This window comes from Sus scrofa, chromosome 18, assembly GCF_000003025.6.
Source record: "Sus scrofa isolate TJ Tabasco breed Duroc chromosome 18, Sscrofa11.1, whole genome shotgun sequence".
Classification (NCBI taxonomy): domain Eukaryota; kingdom Metazoa; phylum Chordata; class Mammalia; order Artiodactyla; family Suidae; genus Sus; species Sus scrofa.
The window spans coordinates 28,390,865-28,415,639 of record NC_010460.4 but is presented as its reverse complement, the minus strand read 5'-3'; the positions used below and the strand labels follow the sequence as shown (position 1 = coordinate 28,415,639).

Below are 24,775 nucleotides of genomic sequence, written 5' to 3'. Positions count from 1 at the left end.
CCCCTGAGACACGCGCCCACAACCCGGCGCGCAGCAAGAGGCGAACAATGGGGGGTCAAGTTCGCCAGGAAACACACCCCAGCCCTTGCCCCTGACCAAACCCGACCGCAGCGGAGGGAGTGAGTGCAGGGGCCGCACGGGACGCTCGCAGGGAGCCCAGACGACCCGGCGGACCTCGGCTGCATCCCGCGGCTAGGAAGGGGCAGGCGGAATCCCCAGCCCAGGCGGCCGCCTCGCCCCAGCCTCTGGGGATGAGGCACCCCCAAAAGGAGGCACCCCAGGAAGGGACGCCCGGAGGAAAAGGCACCCGGAAGAGCCTGGGCTTGCGGAGCGCCCCAAAGGCGCCCATCCCCGTACCCCGCGCCCACCCCGGGACCTCTGTTACCGCCGCCTCCGCCGGGGCCCCCGCCGCTTCCTCCGGGGCGCGGGAGAAGTCGGGCTCGCAGCTCGCGCCGTCAGTCGCCATCTTCCTGCTCTAGCGGATCCGAATGCGAGCTCGGAGCGGCGGCTCCGGGTTCAGCCCTCCCGGCGCGGGCGGCGCTTAAACCCGCGGCGGTCTGAGGACGCGGGAGCCTGCAGCCCCGCCGCCGCCGCGCTCCCTCCACCCCTCGCCGCCGCCCCCGCTGCCTTAACCCGCTGCGCGCCGGAGCGCCGCCCGCCGCCGCCGCCGCCACCGCAGCCTGGTCCCCGCCCAGCCGCGCGCCCCGCGCCCGGCTGCCAGCCACCCGCCGGCTAGTGGAGGTATGAGAAATGGGCCGATCCGGGTTAAGGCCCAGAGTGCAGATAGGAAAATCGAAGCCCCCAGGCGAGGTGAAGGAAAGTAGGAGCCCAAGAGGTGATTCTCCTGGCACGGCCCCCACCGAACCCACGGTGCACAGACTGACCGAATTAAATGCCAGGCCACCCAAATCCGAATTCTCGGTTAGAGCAGGGAAAGTCTGTCACTTCAACCCCCTCTAGCCCACCGCTAGAAATCACAAAAGGCATCCTTTTCTCTTTTTAAAAAAATGTTTACAACACTGCCGCCAGGGCGATTTTTTACCCTTTTGGTGTATATGCCTGCCTTTGTTTGGTTCTCCTCCCCAAACCATCAACTTCCAAATCAAAATGCATGCTGCTACCCTTTATTACCTTACACCTGGCTCCTCAGCCATACGTTTGCTATATAGCCTTTCTTCCAGAAACGTAAAGCAGGGCCCTTTTTGTTCTTTACTCCAAAGCAGGGTAATTTGCTGAAGAGCTAACCAAGAAATGTTAAGTGTCATTGCTTGCAAAAGAAAGCTCTCTACTTTTAAGAGAATGTAAAAGACTTATTCCCATGTGGTGGGGACACACACACACACACACAGAAACTTGCTTAAAAATTGATTTTTTGGGAGTTATGGGTTTCAGGAGGTATTTCATGAGATGAGTGATTTGGGCCCAAGCTCTTAATTTTTCCTTCCCACATCTGATTCAGTTCCTACCCTTTCCTGCCAATTCCTAGGATGTGAAAATCTATCACCTTATCAAGACCATATGGTATAGGCCTTCCCAAATCACCAGATCCCAAAAATGTGTTGAAAGCACAAAATCAAATGGAGGCATTCAAGCTGTGTCTCAAAGAAGTAAAAGCAAACCAAAACCAAATCCCAGACTTGAAATTCTGAAAGATAAATGTTTAGTCCAAGGGTTGGAGATCAGAGTTATGTTTTGTTTTGTTTTTTCAGTGGCAGACTCCTAATAAAAGGTTTTGAACTTTAATTTTGCTCTTTAATTTCTTCATTTTGCAAATTAGAGCTCAATATAAAACACAAAACACAGCAGAGAAAATCTTTTCTGCCAAAGCCCTGGAAAAGGTGATCAATAAGTTATAAAAAGAGGTCTACATCAAGAAAGACCTTTCACCTGGAACCTTGGGGTTAAGGGTCAAAGGTTTAAAAATTACCTCCAGGGTATCCTATAAGCAGAGGTACTCATTTATTTGTTGCCTTTGACTTTACTCTGATAGGTATTCCCTCTCTTAGCTCTATGGTTTCCATCCCTGTTCATTTTCCACTTTCTTTATCAAATATTCTCTCTGAATTTGCTCAATATTAGAATAACTAGACTCCTTATAAGATGAAAAAAAAGTATTTGACAGCAAAACTTAGATGCTGAAGTGATAGTAAAAATTTTAATTTGGAACCAAAAGCATTCCTTGTTCTTTTAAAAATGAAGTTTCACATCTCAAGGAAATACATTTTCTTTCTAATTTTTTGTGTGTGTGTCTTCTTAGGGCTACACCCACGGCATATGGAAGACCCTAGGGTAGGGACTGAATCAGAGCTGTAGCTGCGGGCCTACATCACAGCCACGAAGGATCCAAGCCTCATCTGCAACTACACCACAGCTTATGGCAGCAGACACCACTGAGCCTTGATGGGAACTCCCACAAGGTAATATGTTTTCTTGATACTGATACTTGATACTGTTGTTAAATTACTGCCCAAGAAATTAACCAGCTCACTTCTGGGGCGGGGGGGAAGAATAAACAAAAAAATAAACTTCTCTTGGGAGTTAAGAGATAGGTATATGACATGACAATATTTCTGGGATGTAAATCCCATTTGTTTTATAAATGCATCTCAATTTCTAAAAATCATCACTGGAAAGAAATAGATTCTATTAATCTAAAAAAATTAAAGCAGAACCATATCACAAGGGAATCAATTATCCCTGAGTAGTTTCTTCCCTCTCATCTTTTTTTTTTTTAATAGAAAAAAAATTAGCAGGTTAAAAAAAGAAGAAAAAAATCACAGGACAGCACATTTTCTAAATGCCAAAATCCAGGACCTGGGAAGGACAACAAATGGCATTTTGTCTCTGCCTTAAAGCTTCCAGTGCCTACTGCTGAGGGTTGAAGGAATGTCCCACCCCATTGCACAGAAGTAGCACACCAGGAGTTAACTCTCTCGCCAGTCACTGGGCCCCAGGCTGCTCTTCCACCAGGAGGACACTTGCTGGTTTAAATTCTCTCTTGAGAATTAGCTTCTGTTGAGATTGCAAATTAACTCTTTCTAAAAGACTTGCTTTGCACAAAGACAAGCTCTTTTAGAGTTAAACCAAATAGATCTGAAAGGGTAGTGACTTGATGACTCTAGAAATTAAATCTTTTGAAGCTTCATTGAATAGCAAAAAAAAAAAAAAAAAAAAAAAGACATTCAGAGCCAGAGTGATAATTTCCGGATGGCAAGGGAAAAGAAGAGAGATGGACATATAAGCAGGAAGACAAGAAATGAATATATGTAACAAAATGAATCATGATTTTTAATGAGTAAATTTCTTTCAGCATTAAAATGGAAGGAGAGATACTGAATATTTTAAAAACAGAGAAAACTACTGGTAGCATTGTCTTCTCCTTTGAACATAAGGGATGATGATGAATTTGGACAGATTATTTTCTGAATCCTGGAAAGGAGGTATTTGTGCTGAGCCATATCACACTCTTCATGATTTTCTTTTAAGACTAATGAAGTGTGTTTCTGCAGCTAGTAATGCAGACTTTGCTTAGGGAGCCAAGTGGTTTTCTGATTAAACCATGGCCTTGACGTCACTGGCCACATCCTCCACCCCACTAAACCAAAAACCCAGAGACTTATACCCAATGATGCAGGGGGATGCTTCCTTTCATGTGAAAAGATATAGGAACATATCCATATCCTAAAACAGTTCCCTGGTAGAATAAGAGAATTTCTTCGACTCCCTGTCATGGCTCAGCAGAAGCAAATCAGACCAGCATCCAGTATCCATGAAGATACAGGTTCTATCCCTGGCCTTGCTCAGTGGGTTAAAGGATCCGGTGTTGCCTGGAGCTGTAGGCATTGCCTGGAGCTGTGGTGTAACAGATGAAGCTCATATCCCACATTGCTGTAACTGTGTGCCCTAGGCTGGTGGCTGCAGCTCCAATTGGACCCCTAGCCTAGGACACAGCAATACGGGATCCAAGCCTTGTCTATGACCTATACCACAGCTCCCGGCAACACCCAATCTTTAACCCACTGAGTGAGGCCAGGGATCGAACCTGCTAGTCAGATTTGTTTCCATTCAGCCACAATGGGAACTACAGAGAATTCTTTATTTCAGTCAATGACAACATTTATGTTAACTCCAAAGAGCAAACCATATGTTATCATGCCTTAGTATTGCCAAATGACAAAATTACTGAGTAGCAAATCATTTCTGACTCTATCCACAAGGCTGTAGTTACACAATTTAAATATTCCAGACCATGCTTATCCATGTCTACACCACAGTGACCAACCTGGGATGCCCCAAATCTTGACGTCGGGAACTCTAGCAAAAGATCACCGATGAGCTTTGAGTGTCCTGTATCAATCACATATTTCTGAAACCAAGACATTGCCAGAAATGAGTTTTCATGTGACCTAACTACATTCCCTCACAGTCAACTTGTCATTATCTTCATGTGCTTAGGCTCTTTGGGGATTTCACTCAGTAAATTTAATCCTAATCTAGTTAGCCACTCTTGTCAACAATCTACAGTTTTGGAAGGCCTCCTCCACCAACTGCAGTTAGTGTGTGCCAAGGGATGCAAGCTAATTTTACCTAAACTAAAGCAAAACATAATTAGGAAATGAAATCTGCCAGGTGAAATGCAAGCCAAATCTAAACATAAATACATGGTTATAATCACTCCCAGCCCCCTTTAACACCCCCTCTAGCTAGGAACTGCATTTGGTCATTCAGTGCTAAAGGAATGTCCAAATATAAGATTTTGTTGAAGAGTTAAAGTTTCAGTAAGAACACTTTCCCCCAGTTTGGTCCCTCTAAGAACAGAAACTGGGGCTAATTCAGAACAGTGAAGCAGTGTTGGTTCAGTTTTATTCAATAATTTAAAAGTCTTAAACCATTACTTCTTGGTGGGACCCATCTGCAGAAGTCATTTGTAAGAGTAAGTTTTAATGCAGAAGGATGTTTTAGTGCAAAACCATTTTGTAAAACCAATTTTAACAAAGAAATCTAGCCCACTGCTGCCCTTCATCCACCTGAACTGGAAATGGATTTGAATATTTCCATTTTTTCAGCGTCTTTAGCAAACCCACAAGCCTGCAATATGTAGTTACTAGGCAACCACTAAAGCAGGGGTGTTTATACCATTAGGTATTAATTATAGAGAGCTTTATTTTTCTTAGAAAGTTTAAAAACTATATAAATAGGTTGTGAGATCAGAGCCTTTTCTCCTCTGATGAGGAGTGTAGAGCTAGCTATAAAATCAAAGCTGAGGTTATCTTTTAACCATGGGGTATGTATTGTTCGAAAGGAAATGTACTTCAGAGTTCTCCTGTGGCACAGTGGGTTAAGGATCCAGCGCTGTCACTGCGGTGGCTCGGGTCGCTGCAGCAGCATGGGTTTGATCCATGACCCTGGAACTTCCATGTGCCATGGGCAGGACCAAAAAACCAAACCAAAACAAAAGGACATGTATTTGAAAAATGAATACAGAGACTAAAGATGAAGCCCTTAAGTTTTGGTAAAAGTACGTAGATGGCATTTATGACTGACTTAGTGATGATGTATTTATTATGCAGGAAAAAAGTCATAAATGTATAGCTCGTGATGCAAAGATTTGAAATGGACCAATACATCAACATTTCCCAGACAATTACAATCATAATAGCCATATACCAAGTTAGTGGAATTTCAAATACCTTTGGAGTTTTGAGATGTAAATTCTGCGTTATACTGCCCTAAATATCACTTGATGACAATAGTTTTTTGGTCTACATTTTTTTATTGATTAAAATCAGTTGCGCTTATTTAAAATTGCCTGGAAATGTGATGTCATTTTATTTTAAAAGAAATACTATAAATATATACAGCCAAAGTCATTCAATTAACCAAAAAAATGCAAAATAGAATTTAATTCCTAATACACAAAATGATGTCATAGCTAGACATTAAGGCTTAGTTACATATATGAGTCAAGAATTTAAAGGAAAAGAAAAGCATTGCGATGCTATTTTTATCCTAGGGATGGTGAAGTCACTTGTAGAATAATAAAGAAAAATATTTCTGACAAATGAACATTCAAGATTAGGTAATCTGAATTTTTATTCTGACAATTAAGTTAACGTTTAACCACTGACGCAGTTTTATGCTAGCTATACAATATTTTTTTCCTCATGGAAAAGAGAAATAGCTACCTACCTACTGGCCACTCCTATCAGAGTCAACATCCCCTTATCATTACATCATCACTTAATTCTCATGATTTATTCAAGCATTAACACCTTCTTTGTTAAGAATCAAATCAGTAAGGATGTATTTTACTACTTCTTGTCTTCCCTTCAGTATCTGATAAGAACTTCACTTTGTGAGCTTTTAGCCTCCAACTCCTGACCATGGACTATCCAAAAGGCACGATGCCATCTGGGTCACAAGATATGATTACGTGACATTTTCTGCTTCGATCAGCCCTCCACCCTCACCCATTGTGGCCATAGATTCCCTTGGAATAGTGGTGGGGAACCCTGTACCAAGAATTTAAAATACGAGGTAATGGTGGGGGCCGGGGTGGGGGGGAAGAGAGACTTGAATTGAGTCTGCTCAAAACCCCTGAGCCTGAGCAGTGGGTAAAGTTACCGAATTTACAAACACCACACTATATGGTTCTGTTTCCCCTAAGGAATCATTTTTAGAGCCACAGAACCAAACAAAATGGAATCATAGATTCCACTGTGAGCAGTAATGCAATAAAGCTTCTAAAAGGAAAATATTTTCATAAACCTGTAAATCAGAACCTAGGTCCTTACTTTTAATGCAATCCAATTGATCAATTTTTTTTTCCTTCTTGGTTAGTGTTTTGTATCCTGTTTATTAAATCTATGCTCAGATCCTTCCTCTATTCTGTTGGTTTCTTAAAGTCTCACCCTACACATGCCCAGCTTAGAATTCAGCCTAAAATTTAAAAGGAAATTGTATACAGGTTTTTTGGACTCTTTTTAAGTTTATTCCTCCCTGGAGCTTTGTCCTTCAAATCCCTGACACTTTGACAACCCCTCAAATCATGACCCTATATATTAGCCCAATAAAACTAATCCTTAATCTCCAGTTGCCCCACCCCACCCCACTCCTGGCCCATTGCTCAATAATCACTGCTCCTTAAGTCCTGCATGCATTCACGGCTTACTAATGCCTTCTCACAGTTGTTTCATATTTGTTTCACTTTTTTAACTTTTAGTGGGAGGGTTAGCCCAACCCTAGGTACTCAGTCATGACTGCAACTGAAAACCACATGTACTTTTAGAGAGCGTGTTTATAATTAACAAACTTCCCAATATTCTCTTGCCCAATTGGATTGACCCAGGACTGTATTAGGTGTTTTCTCAGGCTAGAGACTGGGATGAACCCAGCTTCAACTCTCCAGTTGCTGCTGACAAATAGAACTCAGGCACTGATCTTGCTATATCCTCTATAATCAGACAAGAAATACTATGATGGCAATAAAGGATGACGTTACAGCAGCAGAATTAATACTATGACGTACAAACTCTACTACCAGTCTTTTAAAATGTAGCAATGTTCCTCTTATTTCTAGAGAGTGGCATGTCTCTATAGGTTTCAGGAAATAAAAGAAAAATTAGAGAGTGAAAGGGAAGGAAAGGAAGTGTAGAGTGAGGGGTGCTTCTGGGTTTCCCTCAGCTAAGAGAATGATGGAAATTGAATGTCTTTCAAAGAACAAAGACTTCTCAAATGTGAAGATTCTGGTACATTCTGGGAACATTTTCCAGACTTCAAGTTCAAATGAAGATCGGTGGGTCTATAAGAACATTAACCCCATTAAGTCTGTAAAACCTATCACTGAGTCCAACACATGACAAAGTATTCAATAATACTGAATCAAATTAATTCAGTGGAACCAACGGGTGGATAAATGGAAAGATAAATAAATTGATTAAGTAATATTACTACTTAATTTTTCATGTGATTGACCCCTTTGGCATTGTGATGAAACTATGGACTCCTTCTCAGAAGAAAATTTTAAATTCATAAAAGAAAACATAGTATCATAAAGAAAACCAGTTATTAGTTGCTGCTGTGGCAAGGTGGGTTAAGAAACTGGCTGCAGTGGCTCGGGTAACTGTAGAGGCACAGGTTCAATCCCCAGCCTGGCACAGTATGTTAAAGGGCCCAGAGCTGCCAAAGCTGTGGCGTAGGTCACAGCCATGACTTGGATTCAATCCCTGGCCTGGGAACTTCCATGAGACCAGTTACATTCAAATCCAGTGGTCAAAATTCTACATAAAAAAAGATTTGTAGTGCAGTAACAGATGTGCTTCTTTCTTCCATAGTACATAAGATGATATAGCAGCGGACCCATAATTAACATAATTTTGAAGTTTCCATGAATGTAAATAATATTTTGAAATCTCTACAACAACTTCACATACCAAGATTTGAAAGTATCTGTGATTCCTATTGTGTCAAAGTCAGAGATACTTCCAGGTATATTGAGATCTATTGCTTAAATTCATAATTGAAGTAAATACTAACTACTGCTGTGAGTTTAGTGAACATGAAAATACGATTTTTAAATTTTTATTCCTATTCATTGCCTGTGGAATTCTATCCATGAACACTATGGTTTAAGCCTTTAGGAGTTCCCATCATGGCTCATTGGGTTAAGGACCCAACATTGTCTCTGTGAGAATGCAGGTTTGATCCCTGGCCTCACTCAGTGCATACCGGATATGGTGTTGCCATAAGCTGCAGCATGGGGTGCAGATGCAGCTTAGACCTATTGTTGCCATGGCTGTGGCACAGGCCTCAGCTGCAGGTCCAATTCACCCAGTGGCCTAGGAACTTCTGTAAGCTACAGGTACCACCATTAAAAAAACAAAAACAAAACCCTCACTTTATAGCTATTTGGCAAAGTCCAAAGTCCATACTTCCTGAAATGAAAACTTCTGCCCAATCTGAGATATTTACGAGATACTGGGATACTGGGGGGTGGTGAGGAAGGTTGAAATCTAGATATGATAGGCCAAAGAGGGTATTCTGGGAAGGAGAGAAATTTAAGATTCCCAAATGCTCCCATCCCCCAAAACAAAACGACTCAAGACACATACTGTAGAGTAGTGGTTAAGTGCAGGAGAGCCTCTTTATAGCTGCATGACCTTGGGCGAGTGTGTCCCTCAGTTGTTTCCTGCGCTAAGTGTCAGTCATAATGGATCTCACCTCCACATGGCTATCGAGAGGATTAAATTGATTAATTCATTTAAAGTATTTAAAACAATGTCTGGCCCTCCAGTGAATTCCTATTAAGTTCTGACTCATTACTATTTGATGTTCTGCATACACCTATTACAGAGTGAACAGTAACTCTAATACAGAATTTTGGAAAGAAATAATTTATTGAATTTAATAAAAGGAATCTATACACAATAGTCCTAATAAGGCAATTTGTATAAATTTTTAATTGTAAACCAAATATTCTATGATTTTAGATGAAATAGTAAAAACTCTATAAATGCTTGCAAAAGTCATAATAGAGATATTTGGGATGGATACAGGTTAGTTCTGGCCAAATTTAAAGTATGCCTCTTGTCCAATGAGGGAATGTTTTAATTAAAGACTACATTATAATGGTTCAAAGATATCCCTGGGGTTATGTAGGGCTGGGGTTGAAAACTCTGATTTAATACAGGCTATTATATCCAAACTAGCCTAAGATAAGCCAACAGGCTTAATCCAGTAAGCAGACATATTTTGTTTGATTCATATAATGTTTGCCTTTTTAAGAAGGAATAAATTGCCAACATTTTTTGATTGAGTGATTCTATATAAAATTCAGCTTTCCAACTTCTCAAAAATTCCAAGGATCTGAAATAGCTCGGTTCACAGAGTCCTTTTGAGCCTGAGGAGTGCCCTCTCCAGCTGTCGAGAATCTCTATCTACCCTGATTTATTGTCGTTTACTTCTTTTGCATTACTTCCTTTGTTGCTTGTCTTCCACAGAGTTTTGACTTCATGATTCTTAATGTGAAACACTGTAGTTTGTGTGATTCCAATCAGATTTTAGGCATTTCATTTATTTCAATAAAAAGGTGGAGGAAACTTGAACCTAACATTTCTAAGATCTAGAGGTATGAGTATCTTGCCATCCACCATCAGAATGCATGCTAACAATTCATAAATCCTCTGGAAAGGTTAATAGGAGCATCTGCTATGGGCTAAATTATGCCTTCCTCAAAATTCATTTGTTTAAGTCCTAATCCTTAGTACCTCAGAATGTGACTGTATTTGGAAATAGAGTTTATAGAGATAATTAAGGCAAAAAAAGGTCAGTAGGGTGGGTCCTGATCAAATATGAGTGGTGTCCTTTTAAGAAGAGATTAGGACACAGACACACACACAGAGGACAGGGCTATGAAGAAACCAATCTACAAACCATGGACAGAAGCCATCTACAATCGAAGGAGAGAAGCCTCAGAAGAAACTGACCCTGCTGACACTTTCATCTTGGACTTGTAACCTCATAAACTGTGAGGAAATAAATTTCTGTTTAAGCCAGAAACAGAAATTTTCTGTGGTACTTTGTGATGACAGCCTTAGCAAGCTCACATAGCATCTGTTCTGAGTGAACTCATTCTTCCTCTGCTCTCCCACAAGTGACTCTTATGTCAACCAGCTCATCTCTGGGGTAAGTGCACATCTTTAGGGTAAGTAGTTGTGGATGGACTTGAGGCCGTGTGGGGTGCCTTCGTGCTTCTCATTGTAAGTGTTCTGACACACAGTCTTGTTACCTGCAATCCTGAAGTTTGCCACAAGCATTTTGTCTCTATTAATAGGCAAGGAACAGGAGTTTGATTTTTTTTCTTTCCTTTTTTTTTTCTTTTTTGGCACTAAAAATGAGATCACATTCAAGGTCATTTCTGTATCATCTCATTCACTTGATTTTGAATATGCTTTAATGAGTCTGGCTAGCCCCCTAGGAATTGCACAAAGACTGTCACATGTCTTATTTATGCCTGCAGTGCAATCCATGTGCAGACATTTCCCATCGATGTGCCAGGACTCAGGACCGCTCCTGCTGCACAACTCCAGAGGGTGCCGCTCATCTCGTGGTTTATGTAAATGGAAGCCCCTTCTTCCACAGAAGCTGTGAAGGCTGAATAAGGTTTTAAAACACGAGCTGTAATTTAAAATGCAGGGGAGTTTTTGTTAGATGACCTTTTTGATCTGAAGCAACGAATCTTCAGTGAATCTCTTTTTGACGATGTGCGATAGGAATGAATGTTTCCACACTTACTTCACAGGGTTGTTGGTGAGGATTAAGGGAATTAGCATGCACAAGTGCGTTGAGTCCTGAAGAGAGCCATGCAAAGAGTATTATGACCTTGCGTTAGCTTTCAAGTTCTCAGGTTCAAAGATTCTTTCAGTTGTAGCCTCACCCTGAAGAAATACCACCAGCCCTTGGTTGGGTCAGATCCTGGTGAAACTTCTGGCCTGTGTATACACACTTTTCTGCACTCTTCGTTGAGGAAATGCCTCTGGGGTTAAAACATGGGAAGGAGTTTCTCTCTCCTTCATTACCATATTTTTTAATAAGTGAGATTTTCCCTGTCAGAACACATCAAGATGCCATGGTGACAATTGCTATAGAAATGATAGATTTAGAAAGAAACAAGTCGATTCCAATTTTGTTACCTACAACCCATGTTCAGTTGCTCAAACCAAACCCATGCTGGCCAAACAACTTAAAGTGACCACCTTCCCAAATATGTTGACCATTCTTTGTTCCGGAACCTAAAACTCCCTCTTCCCAAGGCCTTTCAGAGTTTGGCATAGAATTAAGTCCCAGCAGCACCTGGGACACAGATAAACTGGGATAATATTAACAGTATTTTTTTAAAAATTTAAATACATAATTACCCACTTGAATCTAGATCACAGGTCATTAAATCAAAGGTCAGGTATGTAGGGTATCTGAATAAGGATGGCCAGGTGTGTAACATCGTGAGAATGATAGGAATTTGAACCAACAGGAACACATAGGCTGTGTCCCACTAGAAAGTGAAAAAAATTCCTTGAATTGAGTCAAAAAAACATAAACCAAGTGATGTCAGAGCTTCTAATTTTTCAAAGAGAAGGAAGAAATCAAATGTTTGTATGCAATTTCGCAGTTTTAACAACATACCTGCACATCAGATCTGGCCATGGCTGCCAGTGTTCTGATTGATAGGTGCAGGAATCATCTCCCCATAACCTTGAAGTGGAGAAAAATGGGAGCATGATAAAAATCTGCCTTCCACATGGCTTCCCTAGGTATCCTCACTGAATAAGTGCCTTTTAGAGGCTAAACCCCTGTATATTTTAATCAGCAGATGGAGAGATTCGTGTGGCGATCACTGACGGACCACCTTTTGGAGCACATGGCTGAAGACAGGAAGCTTCTCCATCTCTGTGCCCCTGGGCCTCACACATTACCCAGCACAGGAAGTTTTAGGCCTGAATGAATTTTTCTATGTCCTGGTGCTGATTCATAACACTAATAATAATAGATTTCTACTAAAATTGTATGAACTCATTTTTCATCTAATTCTCTTCAAGTAGCTAGCAGGGGCCCCAAGATAAATTCAGGAAAATTAGTTTGGATTGGGGCCAGAAAGAAGAGCAAGGGAAATTCTGGAACTTGGGGCATTTTCTGGCTTGGGCAAACCTGGGTGAGTGGCCCACATAGCATCTAAAGGGCTCAGAGGCACTAAGAAATATTTAAGGCATTCAAAAGAACTGTCTGACTATGGTAGCAAAGTTTGACACAGTGGAAAATAATGAGGCCTGAAGTCTGTACTATTTATCTTCAGGTATTTTCATTTATCAAAATCATGGTGGTTAAAAAAATATATATCTATGAATTAAGGACAGATAATAATATAACTATCTCAATAAAGTTACAATAAATATTGATATTTTATTTCAAACTCCAGATGTTCCTATCTAATATCTCTTGAAATTCATTTGTATATTCCTCTAGCGATCTTTAGAGTGAATCACAAATTTTCATTTATTCAAAGTATCCATGTAGCAATATTTCCTGCTTCTCAGGAGAGGGGTGGTGTTGATTTTGGAACAACATTGTGAAAAATATTTAAAAGGCTTAGATTTTTTTTCCCAAATGAATTATTTTGAGGGCCAGCATAGTAAAAATGGTAAGTATATAATAAAGAAAAATGCAGTTCATTCATCATTTTCTTCCTAATTATAAAGATCCCTGTTTCACACCTTTTTTTTCTACAGAAACTGGTGTTACCTTGCTCTCTCCTCTCTGACTGCTGTGACCCCTTGAAGCTTCTGCAGCCTGGGCTTTATCTCAACCTCAGGAGTTCTGTCTTCTCTGTTAAACCGCTTGGAATCCCATTATATTGGAATAATCCCATGATTATTCCAATATAAGTGTTGGCAAACTTTTTCTATAAAGTGCCAAGTAGTAAATATTTTAGGCTTGTGGGTCATATACTCTAGCAACAACCTAAGTCTGTCTATGCAATGTGAGAGCAGCTATAGCTGTTGCACCAGAGTTGTCCTGCAGGCCATATTTTGCTTATCACGTTCTAATAGAAAATGATATAGTTTTTTTAATTATTTACAATTATATCTTATCTTCCTCAATAGATTGTAAGTTCCCTGCAGACAGGAAAAGTCTATATCATGTTTTGCAACACCTGTAGGACTTTGGCCCACAATGTTCAGATCATTACATAGGCTTCACGAATGTTTATTCTTTGACTGTTGGCTCATTGTTTGATTTTGTGTGCTGTGGGGGACCTGGGGAGTCTCCGAAAATAATAGCATTTTTTAATGGAAGATACCTTGGCTGTCATCCATCCTCTAACTTTGTAGATGAAACCAAGGCCCAGATGGACTTGTGATTTTAACCATATAAGAGGTTACATGATATGCTTCAAGCATAAATACAACTCTATTGATCATGACTTTATCGGCCTTCTTTTAACATCCAAACAAAATAAAGTAATCTCTCATCCTACACAACTCAGGTGTGTCCTGTGCCCTCCTTGTATTGCTAAGGATTTCCTAGAGGTAGTTTCAGTCCCTTGATGTTATTCCCTTAGCAACTGCTCTGAATTTTTAACTTTGACCCTCTTGCCCTCAGACCTTCCAATCATGCCAAGGTTTTTTTTTTCTGCACAGTGAAGGATCTTCTTTCAAGAGTTTTCCACCATAAAAACTTCACATTTTAAAGCCAGTTTAGAATGGATAAGCAATGAGGTCCTACTGTATAGCACTAGGAACTATATCTAATCTCCTTGGATAGAACCGATGAAAGATAGTATGAGGAAAAATAATGTATATGTATGTATGACTGGGTCACTATGCTCTACAACAGAAATTGACACAACACTGTAAATCAGCTATACTTTAATAAAGAAATAAAATAAAATGATAAAAAGTGCCTTTTAATAAACATTAAAATCTGATTTCTTGCTGATTCAGAAATGCATCCTCCTAACGGCTGCAGTTCACCCACATTTGTGTATGTTCTGCAGCCAGGAAAATGGTTAAATTTTAGTTTTAGGAGGTTAAAACCTAAAAAAAATTATTTTTCAAAATATAAAATTACATTGTTTTGCTAAATATGCCTTTTCTCTCTACACACACTGCTCATACCTCCAGAGATTCTAATTCCTATCTCCAAACCCAGAAATACATGCTTCCCTGATGAGAATCACTGAGGAACTGAATACAGCTCCAGCCCTGGCAGAAAATACGAGGTAAATTTACAGAGTAAGAAGGATCAAATTTGAGAGAACAGGTTATGGTAACATTCTGCCACTCTTGGAGTCACACACAAAGCAGGCAGCCAGTTTTACATGGTTCATTAGGGGGAAGTGAAGCCCCCTTAGCTCCCCTACTGACAAAGATTTTATAGTCATCTCGGTATGCACACAATCAAAGCCTTGAGATACCAGCAAAGGAGTTCCCATCGTGGTACAGTGGAAACAAATCCGACTAGGAACCGTGAGGTTGCCGGTTCGATCCCTGGCCTCGCTTAGTGGGTTAAGGATCCAGCATTGCCCATGAGCTGTGGTGTAGGTAGCAGATGAGGCTCAGATCTGGCGTTGCTGTGGCTCTGGCGTAGGCCAGCGGCTACAGCTCCAATTAGATCCTTAGCCTGGGACCCTCCATATATGCTGCTGGTACGGCCATAAAAGGACAAAAGACGAAAAAACAAAGCAAAACAAAACAAACAACAAACAACAACCAGCAAATAGCAATAAGGGCTGTCATCTAAAACTGCACCACAGAGCAGTGGAAATAATGGGTTAATAGAATTGAGGGGTGAAACAAAAAGATGGGCTAGAACAGAGGTATTCTCTTAACTATGTCTGGTTAAGGATGGTCATTAAATCGTTTAAGGAAATGAGCTGAAGAAATACAAATACCCGTCTTGGTTGTCAAGTAACATGACATCTATAGAATTTCTCCTTCTACAATACAGGTTCCCTAATTCTCATCAATCCTTCTGCTGAGTAGTTTTCTAATGTAACTATCCAAACTGGAGAATAAAGCTGGGTAATAACCTTCAACCTTTTACATTGTTCGTAATATGTCTCCATATGCTGTATATGGCATGTTGGATATTTGGCCTTCATAAATTTTAAACCTTAACCAAATCACTATAAGTGGATTCTTGCATGGCCTTTTATGCAATAGGATGTGACAGAGGTAATGCTATGTGCTAAGTCCCATTTGATCCCACAGGATGATGGCATTTCTCAGCCTGCCAGGTGGTTCCATTGGGGTCAAATGACTGACTAGTTCTGGTAACTGAGCCATAAACAGAAGTGACACATATAAGTTTCAAGCCAAAGTATAGAGAACAGCTGTGATCTCTCCTCTCTTAGGCAGGGGATCTAGAAGCCAACTTTTCCACCTGACATAGCATTCCTGAGTTACCATGTGGCTGAGAGCCACCTCAGAGAGATGCTGGGAGTGAGAAAAATGCTCATTGTGTTACTGTTACACCACCACTGTGTCACCTAGACCATCCTGACAAATAAGGACATTGGAAAAAAAAAAAGGAAATAACTAATTTGATATTTACATTATCAAGAAAAATATAAAAAGAGAAAACAATCAAGCGTTTGATTTAAAAAATACTTTAAAAGAAATACAGGGAGTTCCTGTCATGGCTCAGCAGAAACAAATATGACTAAGATCCATGAGGATGCAGGTTCGATCCCTGGCCTCACTCAGGGTTAAGGATCCAGCATTGCTGTGAGCTGTGGTATAGGTCACAGATGTGGCTTGGGGATCTGTCGTTGCTGTGGCTGTGGCATAGGCCAGGGGCTATAGTTCTGATTTGATCTCTAGCCTAGGAACCTCCATATGCCACAGATTTTTTTTTTTTTTAAAAAGTAAAAGAAATACAGTTTTGTGACATTTTGTGATATTCATTACCTGGAGATAATGAACTCCGTTAATGAGGCAAATGATCATCTTAGATTGCATAAAAATTATACAAACAATATATTTCGAGAAGGATAGAATGAATTTAATGAATCATTAGGATTTAAGTTTGGGGTTAGTAGATGAAAACTATTCCATTCAAAATGGATAAGCAGTGCGATCCTACTGTATACCTTAGGGAAGCGTAGCTAGTCTCTTGGGATAGATCACGATGAAAGACAACATAAGAAAGGAAATGTGTTTGTATGTATGACTGGGTCACTTTGCTGTACAGCAGAGACTGGCACAACAGTATAAATCAACTATAATTTTGAAAGGGGAAAAAAGATTTAAGGCCTTTTGCTTTAAAAAATTAAAGATAAAATTAATTTTTTTTTTTTTTTTTTGTCTTTTGTCTTTTGTCTCTTTAGGGCTGCTCCATGGCATATGGAGGTTCCCAGGCTAGGGGTCAAATCTGAGCTGTAGCTGCTGGCCTACGCCACAGCAACACCAGATCCCCTACCTGTGTCTTTGACCTACACCACAGCTCATGGCAACGCTATTTCCTTAACCCACTGAGCAAGGCCGGGAATCTAACCTGTGTCCTCATGGATGCCAATCAGATTCGTTTCTGCTTAGCCATGCCAGGAACTCCCCAATAAAATTAATTTTATTCATCTGTAGAAAATACATAAAACCATTTAATTATAAATACTAGAATTGATTTTTGTGTACATTTATATTATGCAAATTAGACTATATAGCCTCCACCCTTAATTTATTTCCAGGACTTTTCCACTTTAAAGAGAACTTATTTCCAATGCTCTAGGTCAGGGTTGTCAAATTATGACTTGCAGCCTAAATCTAGCCTGCTGCCTCTTTTGGTAAATAAACTTTTAGTGGAACACAGCCACAATCATTAATGTATGTACTGTCTATGGCTGCTTTGGGTCTGCAACAGCTGAGTTGAGTATTTGCAATAGAGACTGTACAGCCTATAAAGCCTAAAAATCTTTATATTCTGACCCATTACAGAAAAAGGTTGCTGAGCACTACACTAAGGAAAAAAAACCACAGCAAAAATTCAAAAATAAACAAAAAAAGTTTTGTCTTTTGAATCTTAGGGACTATCTACGTGGCATTTTAAACTATATGCAATTTTCATCTCAATCCCAACATTAGAATCCATACCTGCAATGGATGTGACTATGAGACTAGTTCTGTATGGTAAGTCACATGAATAGAATTCTGCTTGGGAGTTTCTGGCTACGTTTTTGCTTTCTTGATAAAAAGGACAGCTTTAGTTTACACTAAACTTCCCCTTTCTCTTTTCTTTCTGGCTTGAGGATGAGCACGATGACTGCTGTTACAGTAGCTATTTTGTGACCATGAGAGAAAAATCTATAGAATTCAAGAAATGTAGGCCCCAAATTGATAAATGACTTAGTTAACACTGGTAGCTTCTCACTTCCCAACTTCTTCTTGTGTGGGAGGGAAACATTAACCTTTATTTTTTCAAGTCATTGTAGTCATGCTTTCTGTCATGTACAGGTATATGCTATTCTCCCTGAAATAGTATATGAGGAAGGGAGTGAAATTTTTATCTGAATGACAAAGAAAGAATTTTATAGAATGATAGAAAATAATATTATCTTGGAAGGGCTTGTTGGATTATGGAGAGCAGAAGCGTTCATTTGATACCAGTGGCATGAAGAAGCCATTGAATATTATCAAAGGAGAGAAAATAAAGAAGAGCTACTTATTGGAAATCTTACCAATAAACAGATTATTGTGACAATAATGCTCAAGATAATTCGGAAGAAGAATTAAAAACAACACAGCCATATATTGAAGATGAAGCTCAAATACGGTAAAATTTAAACTGCTTTTTACTTTTCTCATTCAGAATCTGAGATAAGTACCAGATGTTGTGATTTCCCATCCTACATATGTTTCCTAGTTCAGGCATCCATAACGAAGTACCATAGACTGGGTGGCTTAGAAAGAACAGAAAGGAATCTCTCACAGTTGTGGAGGCTGGAAGCCTAGGATAAAGGAGAGAACATGGTTGGGTTCTTGGTAAGTGACCTCTTTCTGATTTATGAATGACCGCCTGTCTTCTCTCTATGTTCTCACAGGGTGGAGAGTTAGCTAGCTCTCTGACCCGACTTCTTACAACTTTATAAATACCTATATCATTAATGAGGGTATTTTTAAAAAACTGTCTTCTCCGGGCCTCCTAAGTAACTTTTATGAAGCTCTAGTCTTTTTTCTAGCACTTGATTTCTCATAAGGTAAATCTTGTCCCCCCACCCCACCCCACGCCCCACATTCTTCTTGAGGGCTTTGTGTTTCCTTTCTGAACTAGTGTTTTTAGATGTGCTTAGTCATGTGAAATATATGTTTTTTTCTCATGTCAGAATAATTCTCTCCCCAAACAAACTACCAAATAACCTGGCAATTGTTTTAATTTCCTGGGTGGAGATATGAATGACTGCACATAATTTATAATAATAAAACATGAGACTGCAGCTATAGGGATGCTTTTGAGAAGGGGTGAAATAGGAATTAATGGAGGGAATTCATAGCTTATTTAAATCTAAGTATTGGGTACCAATGTCATTTTAGAACAAGGTCCTCAGTAGCACAAATATGCCCTTAAAAGGATACTGAGAATCTGAAGTGGGGGAAGCTTTAAGTAAGAATCTTAGCCTTAACTCATCAGTCTTAACCCATGCTCCCAATTATGTAACCTTCATTCTCTTTAATCATGTGGGGTCTCTGCATTTCTATAGCCCCTCCTTCTCTTAGCTGTACAGATGAAGTGATGTTAAAAGAAGCAGCAGGTCATAGGAAGAGATTTGAGGATGTAGCCCCACTCTTTGCCTGCTTCTCAGGGAGTAGGAAGCTCTTGCATTGAGAAATAAACAACTAAACTATGTGCCTTTTGAAGTTATGCCACATCAATCACAGGTCTTTATATACTGATTAACTACCTCTCTTAGCAAGAAGGATGAGCCAGCTAGCTCTCTCAGCACAAAAGAAACCAGTTTTGCATCTCATGAATTAACCCTTATATTGCCAAGTAAACTATTTTTCAGGATAATGAAAACAAAGACATAGCATGTTTCAAATGATAGGCTGCCAAAATTCATGGTGATTATCTTCTAGCTAAGCATATGCTGTTTATTATCTAATAAGATGTAAAATTACTACCTAATAACCTAGAGTGGCTGCTAAAACCCAGAGGTGGCAAAGGATGTGAGAATGAACAAATCGGAACATTCCTGTGCATGAAGTTGGCAGCAGTCTGAACCCATTTGAGATATGGAAGGAACCAAAATAGACACGGATGCACAGAAGACCGTTGCATGCTTGATGTCTGGCAGACTTGTCTAATTTCTCATGTAGGGTTTTCTAGAGTAATGCTGCTAACATCTTAATGTGCCAGCAGCTCACGTGGGGAGCTTATTAAACCACCTATATTGATTCATTACATTTGGATGCGTCCTGAGACACTGCATTTCTAGCAATCACCCAGTTGATGTGGCTGCTACTGGTCTATGGACCAGACTGTGAAGCCTTAACTCATCAGTCTTAACCCATGCTCCCAAGTATGTAACCTTCATTCTCCTTAATCATGTGGGGTCTCTGCATTTCTATAGCCCCTCCTTCTCTTAGCTGTAACCTTCACTCTACAAGATTGGTGGCAGCATTTCCAGATGTGCTCTGTCGCTAGATGCAGGGAGGTAGCTGGTAGACTGCAGGCCAAATTGTATTATTTTCTAAAAACAGAGGGATTGCTTTATTAAAACCTGATATAAGTTCAAATATATCAAACAGAACAAATAGAGTGGGAGAAGACAGTTTATAACATTCAAAAAAAAAAAAAAACCCTCACCTAAGCATATAAATTTTCTAACATATTTGGCATATATAGAACATATTTTAGGCAAAAGTATAAAAATGAAGTTGTATGGAAGAACATATTTGTGTTGTTAAGCAAGGAACCTACCCAGTTCTGCCACTTTTCTGCCACTTGGACTTATGCCCAACCAGGGAGCAGTAATGATACCTCCCTTTTGTATTTAGTTACAGGGCACAGCCACATGCATTATCTCTTTAATCCTTATAATAACCCTCTGATGTAGGTGTTAGTCTTATTTTACAGATGGAGAAACAGAAACTGGGAGGTTCTGTGCCTAATTTCCCAGCTAAGAGATGGCAAACTTTGGACTTAATGTGATGGTTCTCAGCTTTGGTTGCATATTGAAATCACTGGAAAAGCAGAAACAACGATGATGCCTGGGTCCAACCCTCAGACATTCAGAGGTAACTGGTCTAGGGATTGGACTGGGCATGAGGATTTTTACAACTTCCCATGGAGTCTAATGCGGGATTTCTCAACCTTGACACTATGGACATTTGAGGATAATTCTTTGGTGAAGTGGGACCCGTTCTATGCATTGTAGGATGTTTAACGGCAAACTTGGGAGGGTAGAGACCCTGTAGATGTTAGTAGCACCTCTCCAGTTGTGATATCTAAATGTCTCAAGACACTGTCAAATATTCCATGGGGGCCAAGATCAGCACGTTGAGAAGCACTGCTTAATGTACAGAGTTGTGAATGGGTTACTGATAAGCCCCTACGTTAATAGCGGCAAGTACCAGTTTGTTAATTTCTTAATTTACTCATATGTAGGGAGGTGGAACAACTCATCATATTTATCATTTCCCAATTTCATCAAAATTAGGAGCCAAACCTGACAAATATTTTTGGAATACTATATTTATCTGACGATTATCTGATCTAAAAAACGAGAGAAAATTTTGTTCATTTGTAGTTTTTGAATTCACTCAGTTACATTTTCTTAGTGTTACTATGTGCTGGGCCAGTGTTTCCCAGTCTTGACTGATGATAAGGATCACCTGGAATGCTTGTTAGAACAGCAGATTCCTAGGCTCTAATCCAGAACTACTGAATCAGAATGTCCAGGGAAAGGCCAGACAACACTGACAATTTAATTCCCAGGTAATCCTTATCATCAGGGAACTTTGGGAAAAACTAGATAAGATATAGAGGATATAGAAAGGAACAAGACACAGCCTCTCACCCCAAGGGGACATGTAACCAAATAGTTACAATTTATGATGGTAAGAACAAAATTACAAGTGTGTAGATGCTTATAATGCAGCATACAGGTGGGAGTAATGAATTGCTTTTAGCTGGAGAGGCAATGATCAGAGAAGGGCATATATAAGAGATGTTATCTGCCTGGATTTTGATGCCTAAATAGAGCTTTTTCCCAGGAGTATAAGGTATAAATTCCATTACCATTCCACGAAAGAATAGCCAGCAGGAGAAAAAGCCTCTTGGTTTCAGCTTCTAGTTGCCAAATTTAAAGCTGTGCATATAGTAGATGCTCGGTAAATATCTCTTCTTTGGTCAACCTTAAATCCACTGCTCCTTCACCAGAGAGCTCTCTTGCCAATGACTCAACCCACTCAGTCTTATCCACAAACAAACATGAGAAAAACTTGCCTAGGCTAGACAGTTGCCAATCCATTAACACTGTGTATCTCATCTAAGCACACTTCACTCAGAAGTTTTTTCCATCAGAATTAACTTTCTTAACCTTGTCTGATAGACATTGATTAAAAAAAAACATATTGCAAAACACTCTGTAGAAGTTGAATTACTGTGGGGTTACTCTGTGGGCATAAAAATATAAAACACTCTTCTACAGAGAATGAATAGGAACATGAATAGCATGTCCAGATTGTTCAGAAGACCTACCTTCAAATGATGATGCCGCTGACACTGCACACCAACCTGAAGATCTGGGGACATCTCTGAATGTTCCTCCTGCTCCTAAGGCTGCTTCATAGGAAGCCTGATAAGATGAAGTTGTTTCCTCAAGGAAAAGATCAACTCAGATGTAATCTCAGAATGACTTTCGGCAACTACCCACTACTCACCATTTCCTTCAGCCTTCTTTATCTTTTTTTTCCCCCATAGGATTTACCATTCCCTAACACTATATTATTTATCTGTTTGTTATTTTTCTTTTCCCTATCAGATGGTAAATTGGACCAGGTCAGAGACTTTGCTAATCCTATTCACTATTGAATCCCCAACACCTAAAACATATTTTTAGTGCACAGCAGCCACTCATTAAACATCTGTTGAATAGTGAATAGGTTATATGTTCATCAAGAACCTTGGTTTTCTGCTTTGTAGACTCTACATGCTTGTCATTCATCGTCAACATCTTTTTTTCTGGGGTATAACATTTATTATGGCAGGAACAGTCTTTATTGCATCTTCTATTTATCCCCTGGGACCAGCATGCAGTAGATGCTTAATAACTATTTATTGAATTAATAGATCAATGAATGAATAAGTGAATCAGAATAGAAGTACAGCCCTAAATGGCTTTAATCGCATGAGCTCTGTTTCTCCAACAGTACACTCACCATCAGCATCAGCATAGACATTTGGCTCAGCAAATTCCAGGAATGAACAGCCCTGATAATGAGAGCAGTTAGCTCTTCCTGTGACAGGAGTAAGACTAGAACAAATGAAATGGCTAATGAGCAATAATCCTGCAACACTTGAGGTAATAACAAAAAAGTCAAAGAAAAATTTCTATATCAGTGATGGGAACGTGTTTGAAATAGTTGGTCAATACAGATGAAACACAGGGCATTGGAAGCCAAGAAAAGTGGGCACCCAGTGAGAAGAGAGCAGAAGTATGGGAGCCCAGTCTAACAGTTTAGGGTGAGCCTCGATAGCCCACTGGAAGCCATGGATGAGGTCCTAACACTTGAGTTCATGTTTACTATTCAGTGGTAGGCATCCTACTACATAGGAAGTCATCTCCAACCTAAAAATGGATTCCATGTTAAAAGAGGATTATCTGTTGACATTACTTTCAAACTGAAACCTGCTTCATGCTCAGTATACAATTACATTCTGGAATTCTTGGCTCTCCAAAAAGGAGTCCTGATTTTTTTCAGAGTTGTCATGGTCGATGCCCTCAAATATCCCTTAAAACATCTTTTTCCATCATTCCACACATGGAACAGATATTATTTGCATGGCACACTTGGATAAGCAGACATGGCTGCTTCACCTGCTGGCTCAAGGGCCCACGAGATCAGTATGTCAGCCACTCCAGGAACTCCTTTGCAAGGCAGCACTTAGGTTGAAGCTCACTGCTTAGAAATTCTGCACTTGCAGATGTAATATCAATCTCCAACAATCAGGGAAGGATTACTTCACCTAGGTCTTTTATTCATTCAAGAAATTCCTATTGAGAACCTACAAGGTGCCGGTACTTTTCAAATCAAGAAACTAAACAATCAATAAAACAAAGACCTCTCTCTCATGAAGGTTACATTCTAGTAAGTTGAGACAGAAAATAAACCTATGTCAGGTGCTGACCAAGTACTATGAAAGTCAACCCACTGGGTTAGGCAAAACAGAAAGTGCTGGTGTGGAGGCAGAGATGGGAGCAATTTTATGTAGATAATGAGAGAATATCTATTAGTTTCCTATTGCTGCCCTAACAAGTTACCCCAAATTTAGTGGTGGAAAACCCACACAAATTTATTATCTATCATTCCTGAGGTGAGAAGTCTAAAATGGATTCCCACTTCTTCCAGATGTTCTGGGGGAAAATTCATATCCTTGCCTTTTTCAGCTTCTAGAGGCTGCCTTCATTCCTCAGCTCATGTTGAAAGCCAGCAGTGGCTCCTTACGCGTCCTGAAGCACCCCATGCTCACCTCCTCCTCAGAGCCCTTGCATGGCTGCTCCCAGTGCCAAGAAGCCTCACCCCCTGATGTCTGCATGGCTCTCCCACACGTTTTTTGGGGGTGTTGCTTAAATGCCACCTTATCGGAGAATCTTACTGCAATAGGTAAGAGAGCCCCACTGCAAAGAGGTTGACTGTCTAATTCAGGATGGGTAAGGAGCCCTGGGTGCCTGAGTGGAGAGAGAAGGGAAATTATGGTAGGAGAAAAGGTCAGAGGGGTGGCAATTGTTTGGTTGAGATTTGTAGGTCCTGTGGGCCATATCACAACCCACCTCCTTCAAGCCTCACAACAACCAAATAAAGTAGCTGCTGTTATTTGTCTCATTCTTAAGAAATGAATCTTAATGAAGTTAGGTATAAATAGCTTTAGGTTACACAGTTTCCAAGTGGTAAAGCCAAATTTTTATCCTGAACTGTTTATCCCAGAACATTCGCTCATGACACTTCTACCAAACTGCCTCATTAGGTTCTGAAATTTGAAGAGGCAGCATTGAAGGGGAGCTGAC

The 24,775-nt window shown here is 40.1% G+C and overlaps 1 protein-coding gene across 6 annotated transcripts in view; it reads right to left on the bottom strand.

Annotated features, from left to right (window-relative positions):
* CTTNBP2 (cortactin binding protein 2) overlaps positions 1–24,775 on the bottom strand; it is a 442,954-nt gene that overhangs the window by 157,527 nt on the left and 260,652 nt on the right. For 2 of the 6 annotated variants that reach the window (XR_002340262.1, XM_021078655.1), the window contains exon 1: positions 386–598. The exons of the other annotated variants lie outside the window; for them this stretch is intronic. Coding sequence is in view for 1 of the 2 variants with exons in the window: in XM_021078655.1 (XP_020934314.1) it covers positions 386–466 (81 nt within the window). In the remaining variant the exon portion in view is untranslated. Of the gene's footprint in view, positions 1–385; positions 599–24,775 lie in introns of those variants that run through there. 6 annotated transcript variants of the gene reach the window in all.